Consider the following 22,263-nt stretch of genomic DNA (forward strand, 5'->3'; position numbering starts at 1 on the left):
CGTCTGATCCAGCTCAATCATGAACAACAATTCAGTCTACTATTTCTTGAAATCCTTACTCTGTACCTTTGCCATCGGGCATTGAGTACCGATATAGAATGGTGTAATTCTTCCTCTCAACTACAGAGTTTTCAATGGCAGAAGGAACTAAGTTTCAGATAGAACCAGTCTTTGTGCAACTTCATTTTTAATTTAACAAATACGTATTCGAATCAGACTGATGATTTCATCATTTTTACATGCATTATGCACCCTGTCTTCCACAATTTTCTTCTCAGAACATGGTGGAGAAGCATAACCAATCACGTCATGGAAAATGTTTATCTGCGGACCACTTTCATCTAGTTGACGCAGATTGGAAAGGTAGGCAAGAAACAAACCTCGTCTCACACACCTGTTCCCCATCAAATAAATTCCCAAGGTTTAGCCCTTTCGACATCGAAATCAAATCAAATGCATTCATGGGTGTTGGTGGTTCTTCCTTCTTCTCGCTCACATGGTGCGCCTGTATCGACAGCAATGCACTCCTCATCAGGCCACTAACCCAAAATGCCACAAGCACTTTTGTCTAGATTATAACGTGTACAACTCATTAGCACTTTAGAATCCCTGGAGGTCCACTCACCTCCGAATCCATGAAAACGGCTTCAACGTCATCCAAGCTTGTGTCTTCTTTCTCGTCAAAAACGGCGGGCTTGTATTCCTTCTTGAACCATTCATCCTCCAAAATTTCAGGAATGATAATACGCTGCAGTCAGAAAAAAATTCTTTGGAGATGGTAACCAATCCAGTAACTTAAAGTGGAGCTGGAGCTAGGGCAGGTTCTGTAGAATTGCTAATAGAGGTAGACTAAGCAAAGGAAGCAAAGCATGTGGAGCTGAAGATGAGTTTTGATACTTTTGCAATGCCTTGGTGATCAATGAAGCCAGAGGTAGCCAGTTTCAACAGAGTCAAAGTTCTAAGGTGTCAACTAGTGCTATGCCGAACCAGTCAAAAGGGTATGGCTTGTGAAATGTAACAGAGGGAAGTATAGTCAACCTAACCTGCCTTATAAAGCTCCTTGTAAATGTTCTGTTAGCAGAGCACAGTATAAAGAGATGTGATTTTTATGTCTTCATTTTCATCAAGTAATTAACCTGCCCTAGTTCTATAAATTGACAATACAATGGTGGCAACTGGCAAGTATGACACGGTGGTGCTTTAATATCTACCATCAGGTATCCCTAGATCCTGAAAGATGATGCATGAGATTGTCATCACTCATCTGAAAACTCAAACAAGGCTCATGCTTTGAGCACCATTTCAGATATTCCTATATGCTTCATAAGATGCATACAACTGCCTATCTCCTAATGGACGGATCAAACAATGGAAAGTCCAAAAGCATCTCTACTCACCGTCGCGGGATTCGGGTCCAATAGACGAGTTATCAACTTCATGGCACCAAAAGAGAGCCAGGGGGGACAAGTAAACTCTGCAGCCAAAATCTGCAGAAAAGGGTAGCAATAGTGAGACACCAAAGAAAGCTGGATTCGTGGAGAGCAAAACTGTTTATTGTAAATAGAGCACAATGCTCACTTTTTTGTACAGGTTCAGAGTATTAGCATCATCAAAGGGCAAGTAACCTGCAAGCAATACAAAGAGTATTACTCCACATGACCACAAGTCTGCAGTTGCCCCATCATAGCCTCTATCATTTAGGACCTAAACAGCAAGATGGTAGATGACTACAAGCCTATTAGTAAAAGTTCATCGATAATAAAATACACCACGGGAAAGAACAAGTGAAGGTGAAGACCTCGGGAGCAACATAGTTTGGAGTTCCACAAGCCGTGTGAAAAAGTCCATCATCCTGTCAAGGCAAATGAATCTCAGATCAAAAGTAATTCTAGGAGACATAAAGTGATGTCCCTAACATTGGATACGTTCAGGATGGGGAGAGAAAAACAAACAAAGCCCTTCAGGAAAGCTAGAGCACTCTTGGAATTGCTTTATTGTGCATAAAGAAAGGACCTATATAACTGTACCACAGTCTTCAAGTACAAGGCCTCAGGTAACACAGATAAGACTTCACATAGATCATACAAGAATGGAATTTTATAAATTTTGAAGAGGTCAATATTACCCTGACTTGTCGTGACAATGCACTCAGTCCAAAATCAGAAACTTTAAGATTTCCATAACCATCCAGCAGCAAATTTTCTGGCTGCAATGAGAAAAAATCAACACAAGTAACATCATGAATGTCCTTTATAACAAATTTCTGAAAAGACCAGAAGAGGCACCTTTAAGTCTCGGTGATAAACACCACGGCTATGACAATAGTCAACAGCATTAATTAGTTGCTGGAAGTAATTTCGTGCTTCATCCTCAGTCATCCTTCCATGGTTTACCTTTATTAAAAGAACAGAAGAAAGTAAAGAACACAGCAATGCAGGGCAAAAAAACAATCAAATTAACGTGCCCTTAGTTTGTGTGCCTCATTCTATTAACGTCCTATCCATAGCAGAATGCTTCTGCATAGCCACAATGTCAAGCATAAGAGATTAGTATACTTAGCACGGAGGTTTGTGGAAATTGACAGTCATGAACGAACAACCAATTAATTTAAAGCAAAATAGATCTTGAAAATAACAAAATCACCCATGGAAAGCAGGACAACTTACGATTTTGTCAAAAAGCTCTCCCCCAGTTGCGAATTCTAAAACGATGTATATCTTTGTCCTGCTGCCCATTACCTGCATTAGTAATTAAAAGAGGAGTCTCTGAAGATCAAATTGGTTCGGATCAAACCAATCATTTGCTTTCCGATAATTTTCTAGTTTCAATTATGATGCAATCAAATGCCTCAGGCCTCCAGTGAATGCCCATCTACAGTCATTCCCAACTTCTCTCTCTATTACCTTTCGACCTCGACCTCGGGGTTCGAGATAAATCGCAAGGTCATATTCCAACTTAAATGACACAAACCACCCCATCGCTTCCCTGGACCGCCGTATGAACACGCAGGTGTGCAGAGAGAGAGAGAGAGAGAGAAACCTCATATAAGCGGACAACATTTGGATGCTTTATTAGCTTCATTGTTGCTATCTCCCTTTTAATCTGAAAATTTAAGGGTAAAGAATCAGAGAAAAACTGCACCAAAGATGAATATAAATAAGCACTTCTGCTGAAAAAGCCAGGGGAAACAACTGAGTCACTTTGTCTAGAACAATGTCATCGTGTGAAAGCAAGGACTAGGAATTCTACAGATATAGCAGCGCCATCAACCTTCCAAAGAATATTTTGAGATGTATAATGATTTACAGGGATGCCGAAGGGCATCAATGAAAGAGCTTGGAAAAGCAAATGCTTTCGGAAGAAGGAACTGTAAAAGAAAGAGAACTATCAGAAATGACCTGTTCTGCCATTTTGTGTTTGAGGACCATCTCTTTGTCAAGGATCTTGACAGCCACAGCTTCCCCAGTCTCAGAATTCCGGGCAAACTTCACTTTCGCAAATGTTCCCTCACCAATCGTCCTTCCCACTTCGTATTTACCGATCCGACGCTTGATTTTAGATGCATTCATCATTGATTTTTCTTACGGAGAGTGGTAGTCCCACTACTCTTAATCACTCTATTCACTGTGCAAGTGAATGTTTCATCCGTAGAATTGCTGATTGTAAGACTAACCTTATCTGAACAAGCAGAATGGAGGTAATATAAGACTTGATGACCCTAAAAATCAGATGACATGACACTCAAATCCCACTTGATGACGACGATCATAAATGGCTAATCAGGGTGCGATATACAATCACCAATTGTGGCAATATGCCAAGTCTCACCAGATAGTAAACCCGAAATTGGAAGAGCAAATCGAAGAGGACTCTGAGAAAAGAGTTACAGAAGATGAAAATCTGAACAACAATTCGACTTCGTAATTCAACACTCAAGTAACCACAACATTACGTTTTCTGTAGTAGCAATACAACCGTGAAGTGATCCGTATTTTCATGGTGCCGTTACCATGATTTGATCTGTATGGAAATCTACTCATCTCACTAAGTTAACAACAACCCACGTCAGCCACAACTACTACTGCTTTGAAGAAATTACAAGCACGGGATACTTTCTCCATTTTTCCAACAAGGGGCGATGCACGAGAGCGAGGAGACAGAAGGATATACCCGAGCTTCGCGGAGAGAGATTCTTGATGAGGAGGAGGAGGAGGAAGCCTAAAAAGCACGGCCAATCAAGTTGGCACAGAAAGGGAGTCAAGATTTTGATAACCACGAATCATTGTCGCTGAGCTGGATCGTATGAGGCTGAACCCATAGGACAAATGCTCACCCATCAGCGTCACCCCATTTCATTGCAGTTCGATCAGGACCAGATCATTCGTACAGGTACGATACTGACCATCCGATTATTCACGGTTCTTGGAAAGCAAAATCGAATTTTGACTACCCAGTTCGCCATATAGTCGGTAGTTATTCATATCGGACACAGAGAAACTGCCGCCTTTGGCCACCAGACGTGTGTCGAACAATCGTGTTCGGAATCCGACAAGGCTGGAGCTGAAATGGGATTAGTCGAGTATGCTGTAGAACGTGAATTTGTGCAATAAAGGTGGTAAATTTGAAGCCAAAAAAAGGAAACAGACATCACATGTGGGTGTACACAACGATTGTGCGAGTGGTCCGTGATCCACGTGATTGTGCTGGCGGGACTCTGGCCTTTTTTGTCTCTGTCCGTTGGTTCTTTTCTTACAAACGACAGAAAGTTACGTTCCATAATAACCGAAGACCACTCGATTCCGTTTCCCTCACGGGTCTGTCTCTTTCTCCATAATTTGCATTCGGCGTGTTTCGTCTGGGTGACTCTCATCGTCATTAATTTCTCGTCTTAGCAATAGCCGCACGACACTGCACTCCCATCTTCATCCGAGCTTGACCCAATGGACCGGTGCTTCTATTTTTCCAGGAGTCATGGAATCCATCACCGCAAATTTGTAGGATCGAGGAGAGGTAGTCAGGAAAAAAGGCTATTGGCTCCGCTGCCTTCAGATTACAGACGGTGCGAGGTTGGTATGAGTCAACCCGAACATTCCGTCACGGATGTGAAACTCACATGATTAAAGCCTAGATGAGATTACTAGCACTAATCATCTCATTGCATTCGTATGAGTTATTCAAGCCCTCTTAACATTAGTAAAAAGGTAATCGCTTGAATTTGATTCATTCGCCATGCTGTTGTGTTCCGGAAGACTGTCCTTTTTTCCAGAATATGTAAATTGGTCTCTCATTCGCCATGCTGTTGTGCTCACGATGACTGACGGTGGTTGTTTAGAGAGAGTTGACTGTCTTCACTAGAGACCATAAATCTTTCTGTAGGCCCGCCAATAATCTCACAATCCATCTCAGATAATTGCAGCTCTCCATTCTCTATTCCAAAAATGCAATTCACGTGATAGAGTTGTGGCACCGAAACAGGGGAGAGACTAGAGAAAGGATCAAAACGACCACCTGAAACTTTTCTTGGTCGGAGACACCTGGCCTCAGCCGGCTTAGAGTAAAGATTAAGTATGGTTTGACGCAGAATAGTCATCTGAGAAACAGGATAAAAAAGATGGGAGGCAAAAAAAAAATCACAAAAGCTTCTCAACAACGGGCAGTCTATAGTTCTGCAAACAACATTCAATTTTGTCACCATCAATCTCTTGCAATTATCATTTTGTACACATCATGTGGATGCAATTACAAGAAGAACCATGTCAAGGGCAATCAAAACAAGAATGTCCCCCTAGCGCTATTGAACAGATCACCTGATATTACAACTCTCCAAGAAGAAAAGCAGACAAATTCTACCTTGACTCCAGCAAAGAATATCGCTCAAAATGCCGGCCAATCGTCTATGCAGCAAAACTCAATACACTCTGTTGTTTATAGTTTGATAAAGAGACTTCAGCTGCGTGTTCCACTTATCAATAGCAGCGTACTTCTTCATTCCCTTTGACCTGGTTTGGATTTTGAAAAAAAGATCTTGGAGTTTCAGATTCATGTACACAGGAGAATGGCATAAAAGATGAACAACTTCTAACATTGCGCGGTGCACCAGAAAGATGATATGGTACCTGTCACCACGCTCTAACAACCGATTTACTTGATCAATGTGCCCATCAATACGGTTGTCCAAAATTAGAGAAACCAACAACTGCTCGACGTCCTTTTCTGGCACGTTAAGTTCCTGGACGTAACAAGTTTCAATAAGCCAGTAAGTAGGGAGGCATAGAGAATAAAAGAGGCAGATGGAAGTAACGATAATCATTAGTATATTGATTGACCAAGTAAATATCACTATGCTTAACAGCAAAAAAAGAACTTGCTTATAAGTTTGAAGCTACGTAAGTGAATCTGTAGCTAAATCATATCAGCAATGAAGATCTAACACCTATTCCGGAGAATACAATAATTAGTGAAACTAAAACCAGAGCCTTTACCTTCGAGATGAAAGGGATGCGGATTCTGGTATAAGGCTTGATAAGTTTAAGCAATACTTGTGTCCTGATGTTCTTCAAAAGATCTTCAATATAATTCCGGATGAATGGGTCATCCATTATGGTTCTTCTGTTGCTCTAGAAAAATGTGCCAATGGTAACTTAATTTAGGGAGAACGGAACCGGTGAAACACAGGCACAAATCGTTAATAAAAATAGACAAAAAAGGTTAACATACCTTAAGGATTTTCTCAAATTCTAGAATCTCATTTCGTTGATATGCAGCTATAAGATTTGTCATGGCTAAAATTTCAGGGTCATTCTTATACCTACAGAGTGTGCCGGACCATTAAAAAAAGTGAAAGAGGAATAAAGGCATTATTTTGGGGAGGAAGGAGGTAGAGAGAAGAAAGAGTACTTACGGCTTTGCTTCTTGGCCATCGAATGGATTAACTTCAGACTCCATCAGCATATTAGCCAGAACCAAATATCTGCCACAGAATGCAAATAGACACTATAGTGGCCTCAAGTTACACAAAAGTACAAACTTCACACTCCACAAAAATGGCAAAGTAACAGTAAGATAAGAAAAGAATATCTTCTGTTGTTCATATCTGAGCATTTAGTGGTTTCTACTCGCTTATACAAGGTTAAATTTCATAACCCACAAACAGTGGCAAGCCAAGGATCACAGTTCAAACTATAGAAACTTGTGAAACAAAACAAAAAAAGACATTTATATCCTAAATTTTTGAATTTCTTCCACTCTCTTAATGGGAGACTTTCAAACATACAAGAAGGTTAGGTTCAGTTGATAATCTTGGTTAAGGTCCCACATCTAATGCTTCTTTCAGAAACATCAAAGACATTGTTGCCTTCCTACTAATTTGTCTTGTGAAAAATGTATTTTCTCCTCACCCCAAAGTTAAAATTCAATCCATCAACTAGCAGTGGAAGGATAACCAAAGTGCACTTTGCCTAGATAACAACAGACCAACCCATACAAATTGTCAAGGGAAACCAATTTTTCCTCAAAAAAGCCAGCCATACTTGCTTCAGCATGAACCATCCTCCAATGGGATAAATGAGAATAATCCAGTAGGAATAATCATCAGCAATTTAATCAAGACAAGACGGAAGGACAAGTAACCATACTTTAGACATTGGATTCGCCTTTGGTTCCCAGCTTCATCATAATTTTTGAAGGCTTCAAAGAAATCAGTCGCTGCCTCAGCCCACGTGCGCTCGGCCATATGCATCTTACCGCCACATTCCCGAATTATACCCATAATTCTTGGATGTGGTATAGCTGACTTGATTGCAAGTGCTTTTTGATACAATTGCTGCAGCCATCATTAATTTCAGTTGGTGTCCAAAAGTAATTTAAAATGGACAATTTACAGAACAGTTTACAAGACAATTACGGCACAAGATTTAGAAGTGGTAGAAATATGGTATTGCTTGATTGCTGAAAGAGTTACCTTTATCGGCTTGATAAGAACACTGACACTAATAAAGAGAGAAAATCTACAGCATTGCAAGTTCGAACCATAGATAGATGAAATATTTTAGAAAAACTTCGATTAACCACTTTGAGAAAGTAGAAATTACCTTAAGCTTCTTATTATTCTTAGTCTCAGTGTACATTTGGATCTCAATAGCGTACACTTCAAGAAGCTGGCTTCCTTTCTTGTGGTCATCAGTACCATCCTCTCTTTGGCAAGATTTGTGGAGCTCCTTCAAAATCTAGTTATTTACAGAAGATTATAAGCATAGCTTGCCATTGACAAATTATGTCAGCCATACTGTGCAAATACTATCCAATAAAATGGCACCTTATTCATTCTTCCATATTCGCCCATATCAAACCAAATCTTGCAAAGCTTGAGATTTGTCTTGAACCAAAGTCTCTGCAAATTATAAAAAGCATAAATTTCACAAGAAAAATGGCATTGTTGCAAACAGAGTGATTAGGCAAGATTGGTGACCTCATTCTTTGCCTCTTCAAGAGCCTTTAGAGTAGTCTGATAAAACTCCTGTAGAAGACTAAAATTCTGACTGGCTGATCCCGAAACAAAATCCATTACATTGTTTATACATTTTTCACTGTAGTTTCTTGTCACCGCTGATTTGATGTATGTAAGCATCACTCTGTAAGAATCCATCATTTCTTTATACTTTCCCAACCGATAATAAAGCTTGACGGTTTGCTTAAGAGCTTTAAATCCCCTATAAAACAAGTTAAGAGAAAGATGATCAATAGCACAGTAGTACTCATGGTAATTTAGAATTATAAAAGAGATATTCTTGAGCTGCAAAGCTGAAAGCTATTAAATTTATGCAGACAACTCTTATCAGTTCATCACTGCACAAACATTCCATACAAAATATGGAAACCATGACTACGGAACACCTAGAAAAATGTACTTTGCATAAAGGAAAGTGGTCACAGTCCAATGCCCATCCCTGTACCCAAGACAAACCTCTTCAGACAAAAATGACAGAGAGATGGAATGGATCCTATATTAGAGCTTCCATTCAATTTTTCCTAAATCTTTGCTCAAGTTGTTCTTTTTTCACTCATTGATATAAACTAATGACCAGCCAATTCACCAGAGTAGTTTTTCTCCTGTCAAGAATTATTTCAAGAAAGCTGACTCGGGGTACATAAAAGAAATTCTTTCTTCTGAATGTTTCAGCTGTTATTTGCGGTTTGCAGGCTCAACACTGGCCAAAAAAAGTTCATCTTTGTTTTATGGAAGGAACCACATGTAACTTCACTTGCAATTTTAAGCGAACTAAAAATTTCTTCCAAGCAATTGATTATGCCACAGGTATAAAAAACCTACAGCACTCACCATTCAGCCTTCTCAGGTTCCATGCGGACAACCTCAGCAAAGCCTGCAAGTGCTCCTTCTGGATCAGTTTCTATGAGGCCTACATTGCAAAATCAAATCAAGCTACATTCAGGATAAACAATTAAAAAATATTAAAGAAAATTGTGCGTGCTACTCAAGAAGTGCACCGTGTAAGCAAATTAGATCGATTTATAACATACGTCTCTGGTAACTGAATAACTCTAGATATTTTAAGTTTCCTTAATAGCAAAAACTTCCCCGAAACGGAAGTATTCTGCTGTTGATACAGGAACAAATAGGAAACCTTAACAAAGACAATGAACGAATAGTCAAATAAAAGAGCAGGAAACAAAAATTATCTCCGCCCATCACTTCCAGTGACATGATTATGCTCAAACATTAATCTAAAGGAAGTTTGCCAGTAAAGGGACACGGCTCCCCAACTCTCCCAGAAAGTACACTAGGATCTTATCCAAGTTCCATCACAGACCACATTGCAAATGATTCATCCCCCAGAACAGTAGCTAAGCACCATGGAATCTGCTAATCTGGTCAAATGGGCGGTAATCAAACATTCCTCTTTCAACAACAAAGATTCGCCTAACCGGAAAGAGCTCCCCAACGGCATAAAAATGATGCAAAGCACAACCCAATCAGGACACGACAAAAGAGTGCCCAACAGACAGATTGCTTAAGAGAGGTCGAAAATACCTTTAGAGTTGTAATACTGATTCTCAATGTCAACGTCCTGCTCCTCAGGCTCCTCATCCGAATATTCAAAACCATAATCCTCCATATCTGCATCTGGGAATCCAGCGAACCAGTAAAGTAACCAACGATGATCTTAAAACAGTAGATAAAGCCAGAAGAACAGCGCCAACAGGACTCCCCATAGTTTATTCCAGCACAGCAAAAAAAAAAAAAATCATAACACTGAAGAGAACATCCTTCCTTCCCTTAAACGTCATCGAGAATGAACGCGTTAGGACCAAACCCTAGTGCAACAATTTTTTCCCCGTTTTGTCAGTAGATCGATCAGACCAAGACAGTAAAACCGATGATCAAAGAAACCTAGGAGTAGGGAGGCCGAGGCCGAGGCCGATGAACGGCAGTGAGCTAGCAACTAACAGCAAGATGTTGAAAGAGAGAAGAGACCTGAAGCCATTGCAGCTTGCGAAGGTAGAGAGAAATCTCCCAGCGACGAACCGGCGATGGTAAGTAGAATTGTCCGATGAATTTGATCTTCGCAGCGCTCGGGACGGTGGCAGAATTAGAAGAAGATGCCGGAGGCCAGTGTTGCGGCCCATAGATTTTCAAGCCCAGCGGGCCGATGAAGTTGGCTAAGGAGATAGCCCATGAATTGGTGTATTGGCCCATTTATTTTGAATCTTCTAGGCCCAGTCCAGATATTTCAAGCCCAACATGCCGATGAAGTAGGCTCTAAAATGTTCCGAGATAATAGTATACATGAATATTCATTCCGAGGGCTATGTATGAAATATCCGCTTGTATCTAAAGACTTCCCATCGATCTCTATGTGGATTTACCCTTGTAATTAGAGGGGTCTTGTACAAAAATGGGTTTTTTTTTTTCATTTGGATCGCCCATAAATATAACTGGCTACTCTATACACGTCTCTCTATAACGTTTCTGTCTAAGTATATTTTAGGTTATTATCTATTGAAAATACCAAATAAAAGATTTTTTTTTAAGTGGGAACTGTATTATTAAATAAAGCAGGAAAGGAGAGTTTCAACATTAGTAGGTTCTTAACAAATTCATTTTTTTGTCGGAGTTTGCGGATTTCATTCTTTAGTGTCGTATTTTTCAAATGTCTTTTTCGTTCTATATTCGTTTAACTAAAAACTTGAAACCATTACTTTTATGTCTAATTCTTAAATTTTATTTGAGCGATAATGTTAAAGGCAACATGTCGAACAATGGGCTATTACATTACAGCTTATAAGATTCTCTCTTTACCTTCTTTTTTTCAATTCAATTAAACATTACTCGAGCTTCCAATAAAATTATGTTCATTTTTAAATCTCAACTGAATGAATCTACTTTGAAGCATATAAGATGCATTCAATATAAGTTGAGTTCAAGAGAAGACATAAAACTAAATGAAATTTCGGCATGCATGTTATATTAAATAGGTAAATTGAGTAATTATTCACATGTTGATATGAATTATACTTCAAATATCAATACAATTCACCTAATAATATACACTTCTCTCTCTAAGTCAAATTTGATTAACTGAACGTATTGTGTCTATCAGTATAGTTTATATATATTGGAGATAAATATCTTGAAAATATAATTATAATACATTTCAACAAGTTTTGTCACTTTTCTTTTTCTTCAAATTTAAAACAAATGGGAGAAGGCAGTTCAAAAAGATGTTGGAGAATACGTTTAGATACTTTCACTAATTTTGTCATTTTCTTTGAAATTTAAACTCAATAAACAATAGAAACATGAGGATGACAATTCAATGGTCAAATATGAGCCACTTAGCAATCATAGAGGCAAAGTGAAGTGCTACATGAGAAACACTCAAGAGTCAAGCCTTCACTCTTTTAGCTCCGGCTTTAACTATAATTAACTAATTAGTTACTTACCCCGCACAAAGTAAACATATTACAGAATAATTTTTATTCTCCTTTCTCTTAATACCGGCAATGATTTTCACTCGTAGAATGTCAGGGTTTGTTGTTATCCATGAAGAAAAGAAAAAAACCAAGTAAAAACATTAGTCAAATCAAGCATGCGAAAGATAGCCTAAAAGTTTAAACTTAAAATTAACTAAAATAAAAATAAAATTTTTTTATCTAATTTTATCATATCTTATTCTACTACACAAGCCACTATGTGTGCATTATGTGCCAAGTGTCGATTGCGAAACCCCACTCTCTCACGCGTCTCTACCTTACTCCGTCCCAAGGTGGAAAGTCGAATCCCCATCCTCCCTTCCCAAATGGAAAAAGCAACCCCCGAGGCAAACCCCTAGTGGTTAAATAGAAATATAGTTGAAAATTTACAAAATAAGAGCCTTGCTTCTTCACAAATCTGACTCTATTTTCATACAAAATTGGCAAAGTTCACATACAAAAATGGCAACTTCTTAAAATTACATTGGGCAATATGAAATTTAAAAAAAAAAAAAAAGGAAAAATTTGAAAACTAATAGCAGATTTGCAAAATTCAGATTATTTCCAAAAACCAATAGTTTCGAAAATATTAGTCGACACACACACCCCTGGAGAGCACAAGAAACACAGGAATAATATTACGATACCCCTGTCGGAGACATTGTTATCTGATAGTAAGGCTTTCAATGTTTAGCTGACCGTTTGCAGCAACTGATGACTTCGCGAGCTTAGGCCCCGAAAGAAGAAAAAACAGCGAGAAAGAGAGACCGCTATTCAAATTGAAGAACAAGAGAAAACCATAGGCCTCTCAGATGAGAAATTCACTTAGACGTAGATCAATCTCTGACTGTTCCTTGCAAGAAACCACCAAAAGAATTCCTTAAAATCGTACAGTCAATATCACAACAGTAAAATCATGCATTAAAAGTGGGCTGGAATATTTAATCAGCATCCATCTCTTCCAATGCCAATCGAGCTGCAGCCTTCGCTTCCTCTAGGAGGTTGTCAGGAACCTGTGATTGGGTTGGCAATGGCAAACGACTCAGCCAGACAACATGCGAGTTTTAAAGCAAGGACGGTTCTGAAAGCATAATATGAGTAGAAGGCGACGTCCTTCGGCGTATGAATTCAGAACCGTATGAGTAGAAGGCGATGTCCTTCCGCGTATGAAAAGAAGCATGGAGAGAGATGACAATACCTTCTCCTGCTGCCTCTTTGACTCGTCGCAGACCCAGCTCATTTCTAGTTCAAACGCCTTGTCCTTTGCCTCATCGTGCACCTTGTAGATGCTGCTTAGTGGCAAACCAGATGTATAAGGAATTTACCATTCTTGATTTCCCATAAAACAAACTTCACATACTTTCTTCCAAAAAGTGTAAAAGGAAAGGGATAAAATCTCAGGCTATCTCCCGGCTTACTATTTAAACCCTCTCACCACACACAATTGCCAATCCCGGGTTAGCCAATTTCTAATACCACTATGACTGCATATACCTCTCCATTATATTTAGTAATTGGGCAAGCAAGTTAATTACTCCGGTGAAGATATAGTTCCAGTGAATTGATCCTGCTGCTTCACTCAAAATGGGTGGTCCTATGGGTTTCTAATACTTCAGTTGCAGTTAAGAAGCAAGTTCAATTTGGCTATATCCAAGGAATTGCACTCAAGCAACTCTCTAAATAATCATGCCATGGAGCAAGAGTCAAGGATAGTGCAGTGAGGTTCAGCGTGCGTCAAAACAGAAACAGTACAAAAGAGGGATATAATTCAACATATTAATCAACAGCTTCCAACGACATAAACCAAAAAGAAGCAGGCTACAAACTACAAAGGATGAATCAAGAGAAACTCGAAATTACGCACTATATGAGAAAAAATTCCATGGTATGTACACAACAAGACATAAAACTAAGAGGAAAACTTACATCTTAGCTACTTCAATAACTCCTTCCCTGCACGTCATCTCTGAGAGCTTTAACTTTTCAATTTCTCTGTTAACACCAATTAAGTCACATTAGACAACAAAACCTTAAATGAGTTGTTTCACCGAGATTAGAAAAACAGACTAGCACAGCCGAACCCAAGTACACTGTTTTTTTTTTTTAAATCAGAAACACATGCTATACTGTTGGCCTGATACAAAAATGAATTCTTAACATTTGCACAATCGAGATGTAATGACAGTTAACCGCTTATATCAACACAATTAGATCCAACAGAATCAAATGCTGCCCCCAAAGTTCTACTTGGCATAAAAGCAAAAGCATTGAAAGAAAGAGTACGAAATTTACTTTGATCCCAGATATGTGCCACTCCAATATGACATCTTTCAATAGACAGCAAAAGTTTAGAGTCTCATTACCTAATAGGCCATAATAGGCTAAGAAGAATGGCAAAATAACATAGCTCGATACGTGCTAATAGATCACAAATCCATTCCAAATTATTACGTGAAGGGTGCAACATAGAGGCTTTCATAACAGAAGGACCAAATCAATCAAAACATAGGGATAACAGCAGACAAGTTTGGGACAGTTGACTCTGGCCCAAGCCGATACCCATTAGCCATAAAATCACCCCAATCAATTAAAAGAAAGTGAGGGATAGGAGCAAGCAGTTTTGGGACAGTTGACCCTAGCCCAAACTTGAACCCAAACATAAGCTACAGCCACCCCAAACCAGAGATAAGATTTAAATGGAGTCCCAAAACCTGTACAATCGAGTACAAGGGAAACCAAAACCAGCATAATTGTGTCTAATTTGACTATTTTGAATAAATAGATATATCAAATGCAAATGAAATAAAATTACACAAACAGCTAGTGTACATTTCCGGAAAGTAAACAACCTAGTGTATCAACATCAACATCACCTTTATCCCAAACTAGTTGGGGTCGGCGAAAGTAAACAACCTTGTGTATATGAAAAGAAAATTGAATTTAATGATTATTTGAGTTTTAGGTACCCGCCATCTAAATCTCAAACCCACTACAAACCCTACAGTCAAAAGGGAACCAAGCACATCTGGTGATGCCAACCCTAGCAAAAGTTTAAAATGCTATTTATTCCAAACAGAAGTAGAGATTGAATTAACACATTAATATCAGATGCCATAGGTATCATTGCAGAAGTAAGTCACATAAAAGTAAAGCCACAGAAATCTCGCTTTCATGTGCTTTTCCATTTAGTTGGTAATACTTTTCCTGCACAAACGAGCAAGAGACTTACGTCTTCGCAGCTTGCTTTCCCTTGCCAATTGCAGCCCCAAAGTATCTCTACAACAAAAGTCGAGAGCAAGAATGTTCAGAACAGGGTGAATAACAAAATGAACCAGTTTTTAAATAACATCAAACAAGTAACCAAAAAGCAAATTAAGGGAAGGGTAGCCACTAAATTCAGATGAACAACTTAGAGGAAACCACATGAAGCAAAAATGTGAGAGATTGGAATGGGACCACTCACATAGGAAATACCAGACGGTTCAATCATGTATAATTGAGGTCCGTCTCTGTCATAACCTCCGAGAATAACTCCACAACCAAAAGGCCTGCAGAAACAACAGCAAAAATCTAAATATCCTGCACTCATAAGAAAAGAGGTAATGCACCAGAAAGAGGTACAAAAGAGCATGAGCAACCACAAGGGTGACATTAATCTCAACCTGAGCCACCAATAGAGGGTGCACAAATGTACATAATTAGCAACACGTTCAGCAAGCTCCTTTACAGGAATGGCTTCCCCATAAACACTGCACTTGAGGACATGACGATGATGAGTTAGCAAACCATCCAATCCACAAGGAAAAGCTAATCAGCGATCAAGTCCTTGTCTACAGCTTAAAGCAACACATTCACCAGAATTTAACACAGTTACACAACTATCTGAATCAAAAGTGCGAGAAATATCTTTATTTCACTCAACAATCCAAAGGCGAGCACTAGATGATGATTAGAAGTTAGAATCAGCACATAATAATCCATATATCTTCAGCTTGATTACAATCATCAGCCGAAATTGTCTCCACTCTTGAACAATCTGAAAGTCGCCTGCTCTAATAAAATTTTACAATATTACACAAAAAGAACATGAAAGAGTACCATAAAACCAGTATGCAGCTCGGATTTGATGATTAAGAAATTTGAGCCGATATTTGAACTTTCTACTACCTTAAAGTGAAGAGATGCTCTTTACAGATAACTACATCATTGAGAGGACAGTTAACTACATATAGTTCTAGGAAGCTATCATAACTTCAGTATGGCATTGGGAAAATGTCTGAAGCCAAAAAAAAAAAGCCAGAATATTTTAATTTACTGCACGACTTATGCATCATTTTCATCCTCACGATATTTACTAATAATAATTGTTGCTGCACACGTTTTACAGCCTCAATGATACACGTGCTCTAAAAATTGAAACCCTCTTCAATATGGAGCCAAATCACACCAAAGGACCAACAAAAACCTAAGTACTTGCTAAAAAAGGAGACAAACTCATAAAGCTGTTTCCAGATTAATATAAGCAGCTCCACAGCGATTAAGGTTTGAGGTGGGTGTGAATCCAGTACAAACCTATCATAATTAGTTGCCTCAGACTTTGCTCGTGCAACAATTTGTCTCCCATCTGCTGCTAAGCCAGCAACAGCCTGATTCAGAGAGAGAGAGAGAGAGAATTAAAAAATTACCTGAAAACACATTACCAGTGGATTACTCACAAGATGCAGGCAAGTGCTTCTAAGAAACGATTGTCCAAAAGGGATACGGGCTTATGCTTGACACTCGGTCAGTTTAAGTAATATAGACTACAAAAGCATGAGGACACCTTTACAACATTCATTACAACCAATAGGAGAATTTAGAAAATGACAGCACTCTTTCGGAAGTAAAAAGAATGGTCAATCACTTGTGCAGCAGCTTCTTAAAGGTACCATAAGGAGGACAAAATTTAAAAAAATCCTTCCATCTCACAAAGTATGAGGTGTTACACAAACTAACGAACCCACACCACAAGTGCATTTTAATGCTTTCAAAATGTGCTCTAACAATCATAGTTTTGCAGTCCGGAGTAATACGGTAGCCCTTGGTCGTGTCATGGTAAAAGATTTTCCTAAACTTGCAAAGTCTCTCTAATCATATGGATGGAATGTACATATGATTGCAGGAAAAATAGGAATAATTCATCTAAAAAGGTAAACAAGTCCAACCCTATAATATGCATCGAATCCTACATGAAAAAGCATTCTTCTAGGCACCTTAATTAGCATGTCATAGGTCTTAAAAGTATCTTCCTATCTTCGATTCACACAATAGAAGTCTCATATCAAACACACCAAACTCAATATTAAGAAGCAACAATGAGCAATATTCTGAAGTATCAAATGCTTAAGCTACAGATATTCGAACCGAGGAACAAAGAAATAGAAACGATGAAAAGACCGTAGGGGCCGTACGTAACTAAGTCTACGACGAGAAAGTGTAGTAAATCTGCTGTGTTGACATCTAAGTCAGATGATGAAGAGGATTGAAGTGTAGCCAAGGGGAAGTAAAGCACAATTACCATGCCGGAATGACGATGGACGGCGTGGATTCGCCGATTGGAACCAGGCAACATCATTTTCGACGTTATCAGCTTCTCGACGCCCTAATCGAAGCCCCAAAGCATTTAACCAGCGCCATCAACTTCCATAAATCGCACGGTATTGGCAACAAAATCATCAAAAGAAGACGATTCAGCAAAGAAAACCTACCATGACAATCCCGTCCTTGCACCTGATGCCTATCACAGTACTGCGAACAGCGGAAAAAACCTAAATGTGAAAAATCCAAACCGGAGAGAAACAGAACCACAAGATGAACAATCTAGAGAGAGAGAGAGAGAGAGAGAGAGAGAGAGAGGAGACCCGCTGTTGTCGACGGCCTTGGCGGCGTATTCGATCTGGAAAACGCGGCCATCGGGAGAGAAAGTGGTGACCGAGAGGTCGTAACCTGTGCCGATGCTGCTCATGGTTCTTCCCGCTGGATTTCAAGCTCTGCGATTTTTTCGTTCCGGTCCCTGTTCGCTTCGGGGAGTGGAGAAAGAAGATGGAGAAGCAGAGACAGCAGCTCAAGCTGTTTACGAGGTTCTTACTTGAATCTCAAGACAGTGAGGAGAGACTCCCCTTTTCTTTTTCGATCATTTTTTTTTATTATTTTGTTTGGGCCTGTTGTCTCGGTTAGAACGGGCCTAAGAAATGTGGTGTAGTGGAGGTCCATTTAGTATTGGCCCACGGATCAACGGCCCATTTTTTGGTCAACGGCCCATTTGCAAATAAGCGAAAAATGAGCAACAAATGTCAACCCACCGGGAGAAATGCAGAGATATCTATACTTCGATTCCGCCCTTCGAAAAGGAACTGTCCGAGACAACTATTCAAGAGTTCCTAAAACTCCTCGTAGGACTTGTTGGAAGACCCGTTACCAGACTTGATTGGATGAATAGGGTACGACCATAAGTTTGCTGAGAGGCGTAGAGCTTGCTACCTGATGGCGATTGAAATCAAGTTCTATAAGGAGCAACGATATCAAGGTTCCATGTCATCCTTCAATTATTCCTAATTATTAAATGTAATCCCTAAACTTTCGATTTGTTCAATCTCGGCCTCGGCTTTTCAAAATAAAGTCAAATAAGTCATTCGATACTAGTCACAAGTTTTCTTAAATATATTATTATTCGGATTATAAAGTATATATTTATCTCGATCTATTTCAAATTCAACAGAGGAATATGCTATGCTTCTATTAAAAGTTAAAGGATGGCATTGCACTGCATCAAAATTTAGGGGAATAGTGTCATTTTCCCGCTTGTATTTGTACTAATTACGTAGCAAAAATTTTGAGTTTGATCGATCGAAAATTTTTGGCACTAAAGTAAGCAATATACAAAAATTACGATAATTGTACTTGTAGTGTTCTTTTCGCAATAAAGAGGAGGACACGAAAACTACTACGCTGGTTGAAAACAAAGATATTGATGGACACTTGAGTGACTAGTGGCATGGGTAATTTTGTAACCCTTTTTGGATGAGTTCGGCGAGCAAATAGGAGGCCTAGAAACTTGAAAACATAGTTACAATTATACTTAGTATGTTATGGCCAAAATATATACATACATATATATATTAACTGCTCACACAGGTGATTATTGTTAGAGATTATATATAAAAATAATACCACGAAAAACTTCAAACTAATACGAATTTACCCCAAATTAGTTTTTTTCCTCTTATTCTGACAAAAAAAAATCTCTTATAAAAATGAGAGTACGAAAAATAGTTTTTGTCATCGGCCTATATTGTTGTCGATAATGAAAATAGTTTGACTAATTATCTCGAGCGATATAAAACGATCATTTTCAATAAAAATATTTTAAGACTGTTCTTTTTTTTAGGAAATAAATGAAATCTTAATATATTTTAAATTCACGTCATGCGCTGTCCTTTGCTCTTAAATTTACTCTTCATGTTCTCTGTCACGCCAATTCAATCCTCATCCGAAACCATGGCAGGACTCATTTAAAGAAAAAAAAAAGGAAAGAACAGCAATCAACTTTTGGCGAAAGGTTTGCGGAGAAAATATTTTCTCTTCTTCGCGGATAACGGGGTTGACTGGACCCATTACCGAGCCATGTTGCCCAATCCGTTTATTGACGGGGAACCCGTCCGTAAACGGGTCAGCTTGTCATCGGGGCAGGTCCATACCCATTTACCTCACCCGTCCGCCTCTTTCCCGCCCTTTTCACTTCAGCCACGAACGAAGCCGCCTTGTAATTTTCACGGGAAACCTCGCTCCCACCTCACCCCGTAATCAACTCATTTTGACCTATACCGTCCTCTCTGTAAATAATCACTTGATAAAAACAAAATTTAAAACTGCGAAAGAATGGCAAATAAGTAATTCTATTCCAATCCGCTCGCTCGCTTCGGCTCCGGGTGCTTGCTCCAAATAATCGAGCGCTCCGAAAGTTTTCAAAGTTCCTTCGCTATCCGTCTCTCTGCAGTTAGCTTGCCCGAAAGTGATTTTTCAATCAACTGATATTTATGTCGTACTCGTTCTCTTTCGATCTAGAGCTATATTTAGATTTGGGTGCTCTTCTATCTCGATTTAGAGATATATCGGGGATTTACAAAGCATTTTTTGTGTTCTTACAATATTGTTGTGGTCTCCATATGATGAGAGTATTGGGGATGTCGAGCCTAGGCGTCTACCTTTTTTTCGCAAAACCGTAGCTACTAAAGAGGAATTTATCGACGTGTGCTTATCACCGATGCTGATGCGAGATTCGGTGATTGGTTACCATATAAGCTTTGATGCTATAAGAGATCGGTCTTTGTGAAATGGGCCAGTCCATGCAAGTAATATCAAATCGATTCATTTTTCAGATTTACTTATTTTATTTACTTTGTAGGGTTTGTATTTTTGTCTCAAAGTTATGCATTCATTTTTTTATATGAAATGAAAACGTGCATTCCGATAAAAAAAAAAAAAAAAAAGTAAGATCGCAGCACTAAACTCGTGAAAGTAAAAATGCGTCCATCGACAAACCATTACCATAACCATCCCGACTTCCCTTTTAAATGTGCACCACAAGAAGCACTCTTTTAGCCATCATAAGTCAGACTTCATCTTTTTCGAGATTAGTCTCATGATCTTGGTTATAAACAAAGGGAAAATTTCAAAAAAGGGCTCGAGGTCCTCTTATTTTCTCAAATAAGAGCTTGAAGTGTCGTTACTTTATCAAAAAATGGCATGAAGTAAACATTGTTTTAAATAAAAGCCTAAAGTGGCCATGAAATTTTAAAAAAGGACATTATTTCAAGTGCATTTTCATCCTTTTTTTCTTATTTGATTTTTTTTTTTCTTTTTATTAGACTTTTCTTTTTCTATTTCTTTAAAATAAAATAAAAAGATACGAGAGGAGGGACGATTTGCCCTCTCACTTGTGTCCGCCGCCCCATAGCTGGTGGGGGGTCGACGACCACAAGAGGGAGGGGCAAGCCGACAACCCCGCCGACATAGCCCTCGCTAAAACGGGGAAGGGTCGGGCCCTCTCCCGAGTCCGGGTATGGGTCGCCGACCCCCGCCTTGACTATGGGAGGGCCCACGACCACCAAGGGTTGGCGACCACCGCCTAGTCAAGGTGAGGGCGACGACCCCCGCCCAATCCCGGCCCTTGCCTGCGGTCGGTGGGGTCGCCGCCCCTCGCCGAGGGGTTGGCGACCCGGCCAACCCCCACTAGTGGATGGCCGATGGCTACGGGCGGGAGGGAAGCCCTCCCGTTTGTGTGGTTGTTTTTCTTTTAATTTTTTAAATTTTACAAAAGGAAAAAAAATAGACAAAAAATCAAAATGAAAAATGACGAAAATGCCCTTTAGCCCAGGCCCTTTTTTAAAATTCTATGACTACTTCAGGCCCTTATGCGAAGCATGCTATGCCACATCGAGCCTTTAATTGAAAAAATGAGAGGATTTCAAGCCTTTATTTGAAATTTTCCCTAAAAAAAAGGATAAATAACACAAATGGTCCTCCTTACCAAAAATAAATAAATAAATAAATAACACAAATGGTCCTTAAACTTTGGCTCAATGCATAATGTGTTCCTTGAACTCTTAGTTTGACCAATATGATCCATGAACTCTAGTCTAATATATAATGTGGCCTTTAAACTTTCAATTTGTTCAATATGATTTTTGAATTTTTAGAACAAGCTCAATTTAGTCCATGAACTATAAGAAAATATTCAATATCGTCCTTGAACTTGAATTGATGGAATGACTACATTGAACATGTTCTAAAAGTTCGTGGACCACCACATTGAACAAATTGAAAGTTCATGAACTATATCGATCAAATTAGAAGTTCAATGATTACATTGGAGATTGGGCCAAAATTTAAGGATCATCTATGCCTTTATCTCTAAAAAGCTTTCGAGAGATCTCTTACACAGTGTACTAATAAGTATTTTTATTATTTTTAAGCACCACATAAGAACAAGAAACGTATTATTCGGGAAAATATGGTCGGTCAGACCACGTCACGCAGACCCTAACACCTAAAAAGTAAATGAAATATTGGCGCCGTGCTCGTGATATATTATCATGTGCGCTTTTCGGGTAACTTGTCGGTTTTCAAATTGTAGAATGCGTTGATTTTCAGGATCAAAGCAAAGATTGTCAACATGTTCCTAGAAGCAAAATAGAGAAGCCATTTTTCTGGGAAACTCTCGGCAGCCAGAAA

At 39.0% G+C, this 22,263-nt stretch overlaps 4 protein-coding genes across 7 annotated transcripts in view; all 4 read right to left on the minus strand.

Annotated features, from left to right (window-relative positions):
• The window catches only part of LOC115734278 (CBL-interacting protein kinase 32-like), a 5,637-nt gene extending 1,090 nt beyond the window's left edge, over positions 1-4,547 (minus strand). Inside the window, exons 1-11 of one of the 3 annotated variants that reach the window (XR_004014634.2) lie at positions 4,171-4,547; positions 3,399-3,678; positions 3,040-3,102; positions 2,667-2,738; positions 2,286-2,393; positions 2,126-2,206; positions 1,799-1,852; positions 1,579-1,704; positions 1,398-1,487; positions 626-748; positions 381-505 (exon numbers count right to left, since the gene is read on the minus strand). Coding sequence is in view for 2 of the 3 variants with exons in the window: in XM_030664988.2 (XP_030520848.1) it covers positions 395-505; positions 626-748; positions 1,398-1,487; positions 1,579-1,704; positions 1,799-1,852; positions 2,126-2,206; positions 2,286-2,393; positions 2,667-2,738; positions 3,040-3,102; positions 3,399-3,572 (1,002 nt within the window). In the remaining variant the exon portion in view is untranslated. The remainder of the gene's footprint in view (positions 1-380; positions 506-625; positions 749-1,397; positions 1,488-1,578; positions 1,705-1,798; positions 1,853-2,125; positions 2,207-2,285; positions 2,394-2,666; positions 2,739-3,039; positions 3,103-3,398; positions 3,679-4,170) is intronic. The other 2 variants (XM_030664988.2, XM_048279977.1) reach the window with 2 other exon arrangements.
• Positions 1-7,624, minus strand: part of LOC115734285 (calmodulin-like) — a 26,983-nt gene extending 19,359 nt beyond the window's left edge. Inside the window, exons 1-2 of the mRNA XM_048279978.1 lie at positions 7,610-7,624; positions 5,635-5,639 (exon numbers count right to left, since the gene is read on the minus strand). The gene's annotated coding sequence lies outside the window, so the exon portion shown is untranslated. The remainder of the gene's footprint in view (positions 1-5,634; positions 5,640-7,609) is intronic.
• On the minus strand, positions 5,665-10,647 carry LOC115734280 (COP9 signalosome complex subunit 2). Of its 2 annotated transcripts, none has more exons than XM_030664989.2 (12): positions 10,493-10,647; positions 10,049-10,141; positions 9,338-9,416; positions 8,468-8,708; positions 8,315-8,389; positions 8,091-8,225; positions 7,635-7,822; positions 6,902-6,970; positions 6,718-6,808; positions 6,483-6,617; positions 6,117-6,229; positions 5,665-5,999 (listed from the first exon to the last, which is right to left on the minus strand). In XM_030664989.2, exons 1-12 carry the CDS (start codon positions 10,500-10,502, stop codon positions 5,909-5,911), a joined length of 1,320 nt encoding a protein of 439 aa, XP_030520849.1. In that variant the 5' UTR covers positions 10,503-10,647; the 3' UTR covers positions 5,665-5,908. The 2 variants fall into 2 exon arrangements, with proteins under 2 accessions (XP_030520849.1, XP_030520850.1); XM_030664990.2 differs by having other exon boundaries at positions 10,049-10,135; positions 10,493-10,639.
• A 2,123-nt stretch (positions 10,648-12,770) lies between these two features.
• Positions 12,771-18,143, minus strand: LOC115734479 (proteasome subunit alpha type-3). The gene is made up of 10 exons (XM_030665295.2): positions 17,892-18,143; positions 17,739-17,778; positions 17,549-17,632; positions 16,564-16,637; positions 15,654-15,740; positions 15,455-15,539; positions 15,221-15,267; positions 13,918-13,983; positions 13,190-13,280; positions 12,771-13,004 (listed from the first exon to the last, which is right to left on the minus strand). The coding sequence occupies exons 1-10, from the start codon at positions 17,993-17,995 to the stop codon at positions 12,933-12,935; spliced, it is 750 nt and encodes a 249-aa protein (XP_030521155.1). The 5' UTR covers positions 17,996-18,143; the 3' UTR covers positions 12,771-12,932.
• Positions 18,144-22,263: the final 4,120 nt, after the last annotated feature.

Source organism: Rhodamnia argentea, chromosome 6, assembly GCF_020921035.1.
Source record: "Rhodamnia argentea isolate NSW1041297 chromosome 6, ASM2092103v1, whole genome shotgun sequence".
Classification (NCBI taxonomy): domain Eukaryota; kingdom Viridiplantae; phylum Streptophyta; class Magnoliopsida; order Myrtales; family Myrtaceae; genus Rhodamnia; species Rhodamnia argentea.